This window comes from Notothenia coriiceps, unplaced genomic scaffold (assembly GCF_000735185.1).
Source record: "Notothenia coriiceps isolate Sejong01 unplaced genomic scaffold, NC01 NC01_scaffold00032492, whole genome shotgun sequence".
NCBI classification, from domain to species: domain Eukaryota; kingdom Metazoa; phylum Chordata; class Actinopteri; order Perciformes; family Nototheniidae; genus Notothenia; species Notothenia coriiceps.
In genome coordinates, this window is record NW_011365193.1 from 1 (window position 1) to 14,569 (window position 14,569).

Genomic DNA, 14,569 nt, shown 5'->3' on the forward strand with positions numbered 1-14,569 from the left:
AGCATCAATTTGTCACTGTTTAAGGTTTTATTCAGGCAATGCAAGGTAAGGGTTGGAGACAAGACCAAACCAGACCAGACCAAATCAGACCAGAAGAGACCAGACCAGACCAGACTAGAAGAGACCAGACCAAACCAAACCAGACCAGAAGAGACCAGACCAGACCAGACTAGAAGAGACCAGACCAAACCAGACCAGACCAGAAGAGACCAGAATAAACCAAACCAGACCAGAACAGAACGGATCAGAAGAGACCAAACCAGACCAAACCAAACCAGACCAGACCAGACGAGACCAGACCAAACCAGACCAGACCAGACCAAACCAAACCAGACCAAACCAAACCAGACCAGACCAGACCAGACTAGAAGAGACCAGACCAAACCAGACCAGACCGGAAGAGACCAGACCAAACCAGACCAGAACAGAATGGATCAGAAGAGACCAAACCAGACCAAACCAGACCAAACCAAACCAGACCAGACCAAACCAGACCAGACCAGAAGAGACCAGACCAAACCAAACCGGACCAGAACAGAACGGATCAGAACAGACCAAACCAGACCAAACCAGACCAGACCAGAACGGATCAGAAGAGACCAAACCAGACCAAACCAGACCAAACCAAACCAAACCAGACCAGATCTACACATTGAAGGACATTCAATAATCTGACCAAGACTAACAGAAAACCAGGATTTAAATACAAGCTGAAACTAACGAGGGGATGAAGTGCAGCTAAAGCAAGGAAAGACAATCAAAACAGGCGGGAAAACACTCAAAGACAGGAAGTAACAAGACACAGTGGGAGAGAACTTCAAAATAAAACAGGAATCAGATCAAAAACAAGGATCTTTACATAGAAAAGTTCGTTCTAGTTGTTAGTTCGGAATCTTCCCAAGAAACATGGATTCCAAGATGATTTGACCGCAGACCTTCAAAATAAAACAGACAAAAGATTAAAACAAAGATCTTGACATTGTTAGCGTTAAAAAAGTGCGTACAGCTAGTATAGCTCATTAGGAATCTTCCTCAGAAAAATTGATTCTAGGATGATATGACCCCAGACCTTGAAAATAAAACAGGAATCAGATCAAAACAAAGATCTTGGCATAGTTAGCATTAAAACAATTCGTACAGCTAGTACAGTTCGTTAGCAATCTTCCCAAGAAAGATGGATTCTAAGATGATTTGACCGCAGACCAGGCCTGGATGGTGGTAAATTCAGGGCCGTTTTTTAACGCTTCTGTTTGTGCCTCAGGTGTCCGACCCCCGGCTGCGATGGATCTGGACACATCACTGGAAACTATGCCTCCCACAGGAGGTGCAGTAACCACGCTTTAGACAACAACTGGCTGCAGTCATGCTTGGAGATGCAACAAATGAAATAATCAGTACTCCCCTGTACCGGTTTTTATATTTATGTGTGTCTTCTGTCCCGCAGTTTGTCCGGTTGTCCACGAGCCAAGAAGAGCGGCATCAAAATCCTCCACAGCAAAGAGGAAAAGGACGACCAGGAGCCAATCAAGTACGATTTGTTATCTTTAAACATGAATAATGGGAAGTTTCAGCAGGGAACTTTGAATAGTACCCTCCAAAAAGTATCTTTGCAATCAATTGACTAAATAAGGCTCTTAAATTAGCTCCTAACCTCTCTCTGATGGAAGAGAGCCAGAAACCTTCATCACATCCAGTCACAGAGATGTGTTTCACCGCCAACAAGCTAAATAAATCCATTATGAACCCGAGCGGTCGAGAAGGAAAGGACAAACAGAATGACGATGAAAACCAGTTAATTTTGTGACATTAATGAGAGAGAACATTACATTTTTTGAGGATATGTCAAGCATTTATGATATACAGTACTTGTTTGGAAACCAGTTGCCTGTTTACACTTCCAGCAGACACCTATTCAAATTAGGATTCATTTGTAGGAACGTTTCGGACAATTTGAGGATTCAAAGTCGACTATGGTCTCCCCTTTGTCACGTTGACAAGATTCAGATACTGTACTTTAGTTTTATGCTCGATTAAGTTGCAACAAGCTTTGCACACTTTTACCTTAATACAACCTGCGGCTGCACTTACAAAGTACAGAATACGTAAGAAGAAAAATAAACGCAATTTTGAAGGTATTGGAACACACCCCTGGATTTGTAGACAGCTAGGGTTAGGGTTACAATGATCAACATTTAGCACAGTTTTTCAACTAGGTGTTGTTTCCCGGATAGTGTCAATAAAACAAAAACAGCTGCCTTTTGATGCTGGAAAAATGTGGACATATTACTTTTGATGATTAATTGATTAATAGAGTTGTTGTATCTGTCTCTGTTGACTAATTTATGAGTAATTTAACTTGAAAATGTACCAACAAATCTGCGCCATAGAACATACGGAGCCATCTGCATTGATACCGTTTTCCTAACTTTATAACCTCAACATTCATATTGCCTATGAATATATAAAGAGATATAAAAATAGCCTCATTACAGTGACAGTTCTCAGACAGATCCATCCAGCCACTGTATCTTACGATGCGGCCCGTGTGCGCTGACCTTTCTTACTCTGGGAGGGAATATTGTAGAAAGGATATACAGTCAGTTTTCCACTTCACTTCACGTTTCCCTGCAGACCCGATCCACTAAAGGTTAGCACTAGTGAGCGTTTGACATTTCCCTTAAAGCAGAGCCGTAATGCTAAGACAAAACGACCTTGAGAATCTAAGTTCAGCGGGTGTCAGTCTGCGGCCAGCTGTTGCTGCTCCGTCGTTAACGGTGGATAATAATTAAGCTTAACCTCAGCTCAGGCTCATTTTTAATCAGAACAAATGTCACAAAGGAAGGCGTTTAGGGATCTAGAAGCAAAGGAGGCTGGGTAGAAATTGAGGAGGTGTCATCTGCAGAGCAAGCTGAGTGCGTCCTGCTCATCTCTTGGGCCTTGGAAATTACCGTATTGACCCGAATATAAGAAAACCCCTCTTTTTCAAGACCCATTTTTGGAATAATTATTAAGTATTGACCCGAATATAAGAAGACCTGTGTGTGGAGGCGTGTGGCCCAGTGGGTTCTGTGTAGGTGTTCGGATCAAGGGGTCACAGGTTCAAACCCCACTGCAGTCAGCATGTCGTTGTGTCCCTGAGACACTTCACCCCAAGTGTCTCAGGGACACAACGACATGCTGACTGCAGTGGGGTTTGAACCTGTGACCCCTTGATCCGAACACCTACACAGAACCCACTGGGCCANTACTCTCTACATCAACTATGTGTCCCCTCTCTTCATGTCTCTTCTACATCAACATGTGTCCCCCTCTTCTTCATGTCTCTTCTTCATCAACATGTGTCCCCTCTTCTCCATGTCTCTTCTACATCAACATGTGTCCCCTCTTCTCCATGTCTCTTCTACATCAACATGTGTCCCCTCTTCTCCATGTCTCTTCTACATCAACATGATGTAACTCTCCCTTATCACCTGAATCTCCTCCTAGAGCTCCATTGAGTTCTTTGTAACCAAATGTCTCTCAGAGGGGCGTGGGGACAGGCTCCTTATTTTCATCTAAAGTAACAGAGAATCAGCACTTTGGAAACAGGGCTGAAACAGAGGGGATTATGGGTAATGCTGCAATGATTTGTTTGGTGTTTCAGCCAATCAGAGACAGGCTCTGTATATATCTGAGACCTGTGATATATTGATGAAGAACAGTATGATAGGGGACCTTTAAAAACGATAGATACCTGCTTTGGTGGCTCCACTGCAGGAGGTTTTGGTGCCGGCGGCTCCACGTACATCAGACCTTCATCTTCTTCATCCTCCTCCTCTTGATCACAGTCCTCCTCCTCCTCAGAGGACGCTACCCCCCAGGGGTTGATGACCCCCAGGGGCCCCTCCAGACAGGGGGGCATGATGGGGATGGCGTCACCTTTGACCCCATCTGTGGAGATGTCCTCCGGCAGGAAGTGGTCCTCACAGATTTGATTCTGCTCCGCTGAGTCCTGCTTCTCCGTCTCTCTCAGCGCCGCCAGCCACACCTGGAGGAAGACATTTTTTCAAAATATGTATTATATGATCACAGTAGGAATGCAGATTATACAGGACAGGGGGATTAGAAGAGAGAATAAAGGATATTGTGCAAAAACACCAGCATTATTACTGTTGCTCTATTCTACATGTGTTCATGTAGAGCTAACTAAGAGCTGAAATCTGCATAAGACATTTCCTGAATCTAGCAACCCCATTTTTCTTAATCCCCCAATGTCCAGTTAACTCACATGGAAAGTTACCACTATTCATAATGACGGAATTACAGTTTTAAAGTAATTTAACCCAAATCTTGGCCGATTTGAACCACTTTGAGGTGGTTTTGGGGGTTATTAAGGATGTTGAATACATTTCTAACAAACAAAATTGCGGTTTTAAGCAGAAAGTGGCAGTATTTGTATTCCCGGTGGGCTTTATTTTTTATTAATTCTGGCTCGATTTCGAAGTTTTAGGGCCATTTTTGTACCTAGAAACCACACCAAAATGCTCGGGTTCACACTGCTGAAAGGAAGACTATTAACTTTATTAAATAAATGACATATATATGAACGTACCTTGACCCTCGCTGTGTCTGCAGGGAAGTTAAAGAACCTCTTGGGTGGCAGACTGTGGTTGTAGATTCCTGGGTTAACGTTAGAGCGGTTGGGACACCCCGAGACCACACACTTCACCATGGTAACCGTCACTACGCAACCGTAACAACGAACCAAACCCGGGCTAACGGCTCATCCGAGAACCGTTAATACTAACCGTTAAACAAACCACCACAACACAAACACGTTTCCTCGGTTTGTTTACGTCGTGTTTCACCGCTGTGTTTCAGACCGGAAAAGGTGTTTATGAACCGGAAGTACAACAAAGGAGGGAAAAGTAGAGGAGCGCGCCAATTTAGCGACGTCTAGTGTCTTAGCCCCGCTACTGCATATCATAAAATAATAATAATATAATATTTGTTTAATACTACAAATAATAATAATATTTAAAGAAATAATAATAATAACAATAATAATAATAATATTTTTGGACTAATTGTTACATTTTTTGAGTAATAATTATAATGATTACATAATAATTAAATCATCATGTTTTTTAAATGTATTATAGCTTTACTGTTTTTTGTTGTTTTCGTATTCAAAAGTAAATTATAAGGCTTTTTAAAATGTTGATATAAGACAAAAATACATTTAAATATCCATTGAATACTCCTTTTCCCTTCCCTGCTGGCATCACGGTAATCATTATGACAAAAGACGGTAACATATCACAAGTTGATTTTTTAATCTTCTTTAAAAGGGGACCTATGCAAAATGCACTTTATGATGTCTAAAAATAGCATGATAGGTGCACTTTAAATCTGGATCTGTGGGGTATATGTCCTACAATACAGTTTTGGAAGTAAAAAGTTCAACATTTACACCTGATTAAATGAACAAGTAGGCTATAAAGTATCATATTTAAGTAAAGTAAAAATAGTGTATCTCAAAATGGCATTTACAACCCTTAAAAATGTGAAGTTAATTGCACTGTCAATAACACCCACCCTGTTAACTGTGATGAATTAATTATTGGCAAATCAAACCAACAACGAAGGAAGAAAAATATAATATTACAGTATAGTATACAGTGTCAATGTGATCTTTTCATGAGTTTGGGCTCATTGTTAACTTTCCTCAAATCAGTTTCCATGTCATAACAAGAACAGGACGTAATCAGTGTTGCAACACAAGATTTATTCAGAGCAAGAGATGCCAACACCAGCATGATAAAAATTGTACAAACTTCACAAGTGAAATTAAAATATCACGTAGCAACTCGTGACCTTAAACATACAGCAAAAATATCAACAAAAACCATGCCATGTGGTAAGAAAAACTGTTGTTGAAAGTTTGCGAGTGACACGGAGAAAGGGGTAAAAAGGAGAGAAAATGAATGTTGTATAAAAACCCCTTCATCAATGCACCGCCCAAAAGAAACTGTAACATTTTCATAAACTGATGATTTCACAAATATTCATATGGATTTATTTTGCATTCTAGCATGTCACATGTTAGTGTTGAGATTTTTCTATGTAAATAGTTACAGTTTAGCTTTTACATCTGATATTACAATATCTAGTCTATTGAATTGTCTTTAAGTGGCAGAATTGTGCTTTAACTCCCATCTCCTTTGTTTTCAGTTAAGAATAACCCACTAAATAAAAAATACAAGCTGTCAGTCTATCTAATGCAGAGGTTTACTGGCAGGAAGCTGCAGACACAAAGCTTTGGACAGAGATGTGAAATCAGGGAATGAGGCTTTGCAGTAAAAGTCCAAAGAAGACGCATCTTTAAAGGAAAACTCCCCCAGTTAGCCGTCTGACGTTTGCTTTTCCTTCCTGTGGGAAACTGGACTGATTGGAAACCGGATCCTTTCCTCACTCACCAATTAAATCTTCATGATTTGATCAAAGTTGAGGATGGTTAACACCTTAAATGTCTTTTAAATGATATTTATACATATTTTCTACACATTTGAGCAAGATAAAGTGAGTTAAAGTGTGTATTTCAAACCCAACCAGCCCCTAATTATCAAATACTCTTGATGTCTTCTAGCCTAACTTCATTTAGAAAACAAAATGCTGAACATATTGTCACATGGAAAGTTTGGGGTGGCTACCTCAGGGCAAATATAATTGTATATTTATTATTTGAGCGATTGCAACAACTTTTGATCCCTTTCTCTATTGAAACGCATTTTGAAAAAAGTAGGAAATCTGCAACTGAGCTCATTTTCAGAAAAGGTTCAGGTTCGACACTGAACCAGATTGATGATTTTGCTTTTGAGAAATCGCAATCTTTCACCGCCAATATGTCATGGTGGATGGGTCTAAATATTTCAATATAACCATTGTTGCTATGGAGAGTAAACCAGATGTCACAAAGGCTTAGGGCCATTAAGGATGAGCACGGAAAGCTGGGGTTTAAACTTTGTGATTGGATGTGTTTCCCCAAAATGCACTTTGGGAGTTGCAGTTCACTTTCACCGTTAGCTTTTCCGAAGACAGGTTTGTTCCTTCGACTCAAATAGTTCTCTAGTATAGCTGTTAATCTTTTGACAATTGAACTGACAGTAACCAAACATAGTCTACCCAGAAGTTTTACTTTCATGGAACCCTACACAGCCGAAACAAGCTCCTCACATTTCTCTATCGTCAGGTTGACCAAAGGGAAACAGTTCTTATATTAACCAATGCAATACAATCCATAAATAATGTGGATAGAAAAGGAGCCTTTCCAATACTTATAGAAAAGGGTAATGTTTTAGAGAGGATTTCAAATAAACTTAAAGTGGTGGAGGTTAACAATTTAGGGGGACCAGAGGGGGAGTTGTCCTTTAAATAACTCACCTTCTCAGTTAAATCTGTTTCAGGGTTCTTTCATCCAGGAATCACCAGCACAAAGTCTTGTCAAAGTCACAGTTTCCACAAACTCGCTGTACAGTTTTTGCTTCATTTACCACGTGATAATACTTTGACAAACTCCAATAAAGTGCATGCATGATCGACGGTGTTCAGAAAACATTTTTCAGTCAGTACTGTGATTTCAGACTGAATGTCAACGTAAGGCCGATTCAGATCAAATACTCAGTCGGTAAATTCAGTGCGCAGACGTCGCGTTCACGACTGCTGGCTTAGTTTTTCTTCATCTTTTCAATAACAATCAAAGATAATAATAAAAAGTGCTGCTTGGTCATCATGTCGTCTGCCATCATTTCCCATTGTGTCTCACACAATAGGATGCATGATTGAAAAGACGTTTTCTACAGAACGAGTGCAATATACAATGATGGATGGGGACGTTTGACCCTGTAAGTCCAGTGGAGCCGTCAGCCTTTAGATAGAAAAAATCATATCTACAAATCCATACGCCTGCCAAGTGCCTCTTAATAGACAATAAAAACATCAAAACATGGAAACAAAGGTGTCCCTGTGCAAAGTCGAACATGACAGAACCAAAGTCCTTTCACCCGCGTCAGATTCCTAAAACATGATTGTAGTAAAAGGTTATACAAAACGCAATACATTTATAGTTAGTAAAAAGATCTATCTGCTCTATGCTAGTTTTATTCATAAGAAATTGCATATACCCAAACATTTTTTTTCATATAGATTGCATCCCATATCTAAACCAACAATTTTATATTATCGTACCAATATTGCTGACACATTGCCTTATTAGCTAGTTCAAGGTTGATGATTAAAAGAAATTCAGAATGGCAGATTGTCTCCTACGTTTTCTGTAGCCATTGGTCTTTCCGCTTCGTTCTCCAACAAAGAAAAGCGACGGTTTAAAACGAAACAACTCCGAAGGGGATGATGGGATTTGCACCAGTAAGTTTCCGTGTCATGATGTTTGAAATCTTCTTGCTTAAAGCATTGGTTCTTCTTCTACTTTAGCTAAAGATTTACAGTAATATTGTTTTCAAACATTACAAATATCAATGAATTACATCCATTAAACGACCTGTTTTCAGCTCGTGAGAAAAGCCTTTCAAAAATGATTGCTCTTCAGCTTTCCCTTTTTCCTTTCTGCTCCCCATGTAACCCGTGACGCCCAGTTTTTTCGCGTTAAAATAAGAAATGATTCAAGCTTACAATAAATACATATACACTAGAATGTGCATACATTAGCAGCTATAAACAGTACATCACATTATATTAGGTCATATGAAAATGTACAAAACGTGAATGTTCGTTTAAAACGTTGTTTTTCAAAGCAAGGCAACGACAATCAAAATGATAAAAAAAGATACCCATGGAGTTGAGAGCATAACAGCAGTAGAATTAAAAGAGCTATCGTAGATTACAGCAGCAAAAAACAACCCGTAACCCTCTTTTTGATTTTTTTTGTTGTTGTTTTTGCTTTGCATTTGTTATTTTGGCCTCAGCCAGGGCTAGACCTGGATCCCCTGAACGGCCTGTTTGATGTTCTCCAGCAGCGCCTTGTTCTCCGGGCTCTGGTACTGGTCCTGGTGAGTGTACATGTCTGTCAATGTACTCACATAAGTGTCAAAGTTCTGTTCATTCATTGGCTCCTGTGAGGGGAAAGAAACCCATGAAGAAGAAACAAACAATCAGAGGGATTAGAGTTTGTGTTTTTCGACAGAATCAGAGTCTGTGAAACATTTTGGGAAAAGGTTTGGAGGACAAGCGGGAAGCAAGGGAGGAAGGGATTACCATCAGGGAAGCATGGCTTGTTTACACAAATATTTCATTTTTAATAACGTTTAAATCTCTTGATTAATATCTATACTTCATCCTGTGAAAGTCTACGAAAAGCAACTCCAACACATGCACAAATCAGGAGAGGGATGGTTGGCTAGTGGATGGATGGAAGGTTTATGTTTAGCATATGGAGACAAAATCAGGATTTTGAAAACTAATGGAAGATTTATGTGCAGATGAAGGAGACACAACTGGAGGTTCGGCGAGTTTTGGACGTGAAGAAATGTCTAAGAAACACAGAATTGTCGTCCTCATTACTAGCCTTACTGTTTGAGTTCAACACTAGTGTGCAAAGCAAACAAGTGTTGAAACAACTTTGAACAGGTTTTACTCGAAAGTTCTACTGGGAAGAAATCAAGATTTCTGTTTCTTTGGAAAAGCAAAGAAATATTTCAAAATGGTGGCATTCCTCAAGGAGCGATAATAGGGCCCCTTTCTTTTGCCTTCTTGTGTGCTTTTTTGTTCAACTTCTCAAAGGATGATGTACATAGTAGACAATTCAACACCTCAAGGTTTACAACTAATGGCTATATTCATTGTCTGGTGTTTCTTGCTTTCTGTGGAAAGTAACGACACTGTCTCGTACAAAATCCAAATGTTTAACAATTGCACTAAACTCTTGTATCCTGCAGTTTAAATGGGTAGTTGGGAGGGAAGGGATGACAGTGCAGAAGAGAAGGATAATTGGATAAAGGATAAATGGATCTCTTACTCTGGGAGGCATCTGTAAACAGCAGTTATGCTTTACTGGGGCCTCTTTCTGTGGCAGCGGTTTCTACAGGAGAGGGTGTACAGAGAAGTCTATTATCCCGCTGGACACACAGTGGCGTCACAAGGCTTCATCGCTACACTGAGGAAAAAAAAACTCAAAACGTCCGCCTCAACAAGTCATTATCCCTCCGGCTCTGTTCAAACTGCGGCTGAGAGCTTTCACAACTATGAATCTTGAAAACAAAAGACTCTTTTTGAGCCCTAAAACTAAAATACCTATCCTAGAGTACATCTGAACGCTTACACAAAGTCTAGAAGTGTGAATTAAGCCTTAGCATAAGCATACTTGTTTTTTTTCCAACGCAAATCAACAAATCTGAGGAATCTAGATGCAGCTATATATATTTATATATTCCTGGTTTCAGGAGGGATAAAGATCAAATGACTTGGTAAAACTGAATGTGCTGTCCCCCAATACCAGAAGGACAAAAGCAAAAGAGCTTTAGTTACCAGATAACGTTAGGGTTACACTATGTTACAAGAGATTATCCAATTAGCCCCAGTCTTCTTTCTCACTGAGACATTATGATGTAAAAACAGCCATCACTCAAACTGAAAAGAGACGAGGCCGTTTGTTAATGTGAAACTCTGTGAGGCGTTGTAAAGCACAGAAGAAGAAGCACAGCATGGACCGCTGGGAAAAAAGAAGAAGGTGGCGAACAGAAAGAAGCAGATGAGGAAAAAACCCTGAGTGTTGTTGTAGACTTCAATTAAAATCCTTCGCAGATGTTAGCTGGCATCAGATAAGTGTGAGTCTGTACTGTCCTACAAGAGATGTCATTAAAATAGGGCTAAAGGCAAGACACAGAAAGACATCTAACAGAAGATCCATCGGATAATATACTATATATACAATATTTAGTACATTATTAAGTCATAAAACGTATACTTTCTTCAATGGAAAAGCAACAAAATATGACTGATATGTTTACCACTCTTTTAACCCTAACCTCATCTGTCAGGATCTGTAGGATATCATTTGTCAGAAATTAATCGAAGGCAAAGCTGATGAGTCTATATTATAGTATATATTTCTTGCTAAGCTTTTAAATGTTTCATATCAAAAATCATTTTCTTTTACTACTCCTCCAAGGCTTGATGCACAAACGCAGCTCAAGGTCTAAGTTGACAAAGCCATTACAATGAAGTCATTTGAATGGTTTAAAAAAAAGAGTACCATCGAGGTGCATATAGCTTCTCTTGGATCACTGGACTTAAACTCCCACTGTACATTTTACATTTATATTCAATCTAATATTTAATAATCAATTTCTTGCACAATTAATGTATAAATAATATCCTGCTTTTTATTTTGTTGCTGTAAATTTGTATTTCCACATGTATATTTCTAACTTTTTTCATGCTATTTTATTTCTATTTGAGATGATTACATTTTGGAATGTTTATTTATAGTCTTTTAATTTCTCTTATGTACAATGCCTTTTCCTTTTATGCTGCTGTAACGCAAACATTTCCCTAATTTGGATCAATAAAGTACTTCTTATCTTATTTAAGATGTTTCTTACCCAGGGATGGCAAAAGTACACACATCCTTTACTCAAGTAGAAGTAGAGATACTCGTGTTTAAAAATACTCTGGTGAAAGTAGAAGAACTGACTAAACTTCTTTACTCAAGTCAAAGTATGGGCTTTGAAATGTACTTCAGTAAAAAGTACCCATAACTAGCAGCTGTTTTAAAGAGTACCTGACCTCCCTTTATATTAATAGAACAATAATGTCATTGTTAGCTAATGAATGTTTCCATGGTGACCAACGGCAACATGACAACGTTTTCATTGGTCCCTCTTCTTTAGAGAAGACCAGGAAATGATGGATACACGGATCGTGTTCAAATCAATAGGCACGCAATGACTCTAAATAATAATGATCACGCCACCAAACACACATTCAGACTAAAGGAACCAGCCTGTTTGGGAAATGAGAGAAGTAGAAAGTACAGGTATTTGTGTTCAACATGTAAGAAGTAGAAAGTACAGGTATTTGAGTTCAACATGTAAGAAGTAGAAAGTACAGGTATTTGTGTTCAACATGTAAGAAGTAGAAAGTACAGGTATTTGTGTTCAACATGTAAGAAGTAGAAAGTACAGGTATTTGTGTTCAACATGTAAGAAGTAGAAAGTACAGGTATTTGTGTTCAACTGTGTGTAAGAAGTAAAAGTAAAAACTCGTCAGATAATAAGTAGTGGAGTAAAGTACTGATACCAGAAAGATGTACTTAAGTACAGTAACGAAGTATTTGTACTCCACTACTTCCCACCTCTGCTCTCACCATGTGTGGAAGCTGGATGTTGGCGAGGCTGTTGATGAGCGACTGGCTGAGGTTGGCGAGCTCGTGCAGCAGCGAGTCGTTCTGATGCTCGATCACCTTGTTCTCTTCCTCGATGGACTTCAGGTTCGTCTCCATCGAGGTGATCTGCCATGAGAGGAAAACAATTGTCAGTAGCATTTACTTTTTTTATAATTTTGCACATTTTGAACAATACGACCACTTTTGAAACTGCGCAGTTCTTCCACTTTTCTGCACATGTGTTTTCACAGTAGTTTGTCACGTTCTTATTCTTTCCTGTACATTTTTATTCTGAGTAGAGATTGAATATCTATTTATATATAAACCTGTTTTGATTAAAGCCTTGTTTACTCTTCATATCTGGTGAACAATGGCCGGCTGATCTTTAAGAATTTGAGATATTTTGCAAGCTCTTCCATGTAAAAGGCTGCATCATCTGCATCTGATTTAGTGAGATTACCTTTACAATATGTTTCTATATTAACGTTTTAAACACTTAATACTGACAATAGTTAAACAGTTAATACACATGTTCAGTCCGTCACTAGACTCTGGTTTATTTGAATCCGGTTTCCAAAGGAGCATCAACCCATACACCTAATTTATTTATCTGAATCAGTCGAAAAGGGTCTTACTTGTGTCCTCAGTTTTAACATGTCGGACTCCACTTGATTGTTGGACTCGTTCAGATCTTTGATTTCTTCATCCAGCTGTTTGATTTCTTCATCATTTTCGATGCCTGACACCAAAAACAACATGTGATCGGATTTAGAAGCTGCGATTTTTCTTCTTCTTTTTTCTTAATTGTTTTTATTGCGTTTGACTCTGACCTTTGCTTGCTCTTTGCTTGATTGTCAGCATCTCCACGCCGCTCATCCTCGCCTTCTTCATGGCCGAGGTGGCACGGGGACAACCAGAGAGACTGGAATAAAACACACACACACACACAGGCATACATTGACGAAAACTTGACTGCTATGGGTTATCAATTTGCTGCAAAATGTAGAAATCTGTGCTAGCTGATTAAACTTTCAACGACAATTCCACTTATTTTATAGTCTGTTAGCGTTCAAATCAAATTGTCTGTGTTACTACTACAAGTACATTTCTAATAACTGATCAATAAATTATCAGTTTTTGTATTTTATATTCTGCATATTGGTAATTTCCCATTATTATTGGTCATGTAGCTCATACAGTACAAATGAACAGCTACTGCCTAGGAAGTCATTGTTATTATAATAGCATATCATCTGCATAAGCACATTTAAATGAAAACAGTAGCCAATGACACAGAGCCACGCCCATCTTATCCTATCTTCCAATGAAAACTCAAAGTAAATACAGAGCTGAATCCAGATCAAATGCACGCTAAAGGCTCTTTGAGCATGTTTCCTCTCAGTGATCGTGCTGTTATGTTAAATGTTTGTTTTAGCCAATGACACCACAATTTCCTTCGGGATAAATAAAGTCCTATCTTATCTTATCTTTAAACTAAAACAGTAGCCAATGACACAGAGCCACGCCCACCTCCGATGCGTGAGGAAGCTCCCGCTGACGTGTCCCGACCCGTCGCAGCCGGGCGTCGGGCAGCTCATGCCGTCCGTCTTCCCCGACTTCCAGACGAACTGCGACCCGTTCACGTAGCTGTCCTTCTGCCGCTTGGCCGCCAGGGGGCAGCCCGACGCACTGCGGTGGGACGCGTACTTCCCCGTCACATGACCCTGCCCGTCACAACCCGGCACTGGACACCTGAGAGGAAGAAGAGGAAGAAGAAAAAGAAAAAGACCAGGAAAGAAAATTAATCCCAGTCAGAATTGAGTGCATTTGTTTGTTTTTTCTAACTACCTCAAAACCCTTAGATTTATCAGCTTTCTTATTTATATAAGTAGTTATCACCGCAATAAACCGTGTTTAATTTTGTCTTAATGTAAAATATTGTTAACCTATCCAAAACGATATATGCATACAATTTCGTAAGCTTATCAGTATTTGCTTTAACGCAAACCATGATCTTTCTCTAAACTTTACGCAGCATTTTTGTGCAAATCTAAGTTAGATGTTTCCTGTTAAGACAGAAGTATATTTTGAAAAGACTATTTGGAAATGAACAAATGGGGCGGGTCATTTGTAGGAAAACACAGGAAACAAACCACTTCTTTTCATTAGATTTGCAAACCTTTGTATCAG

General features: G+C 39.3%; 1 protein-coding gene across 1 annotated transcript; it reads right to left on the reverse strand.

Moving 5' to 3' along the window:
* Window positions 1–5,746: 5,746 nt before the first annotated feature.
* Window positions 5,747–14,131, reverse strand: LOC104960884 (myelin transcription factor 1-like protein; the record flags this gene model as incomplete). The annotated part of the gene is made up of 6 exons (XM_010789059.1): window positions 5,747–9,110; window positions 10,013–10,075; window positions 12,362–12,505; window positions 13,015–13,118; window positions 13,210–13,301; window positions 13,910–14,131. Coding segments are annotated over 6 exons (766 nt in total), but the record flags the coding sequence as incomplete, so codon positions are not given.
* Window positions 14,132–14,569: the final 438 nt, after the last annotated feature.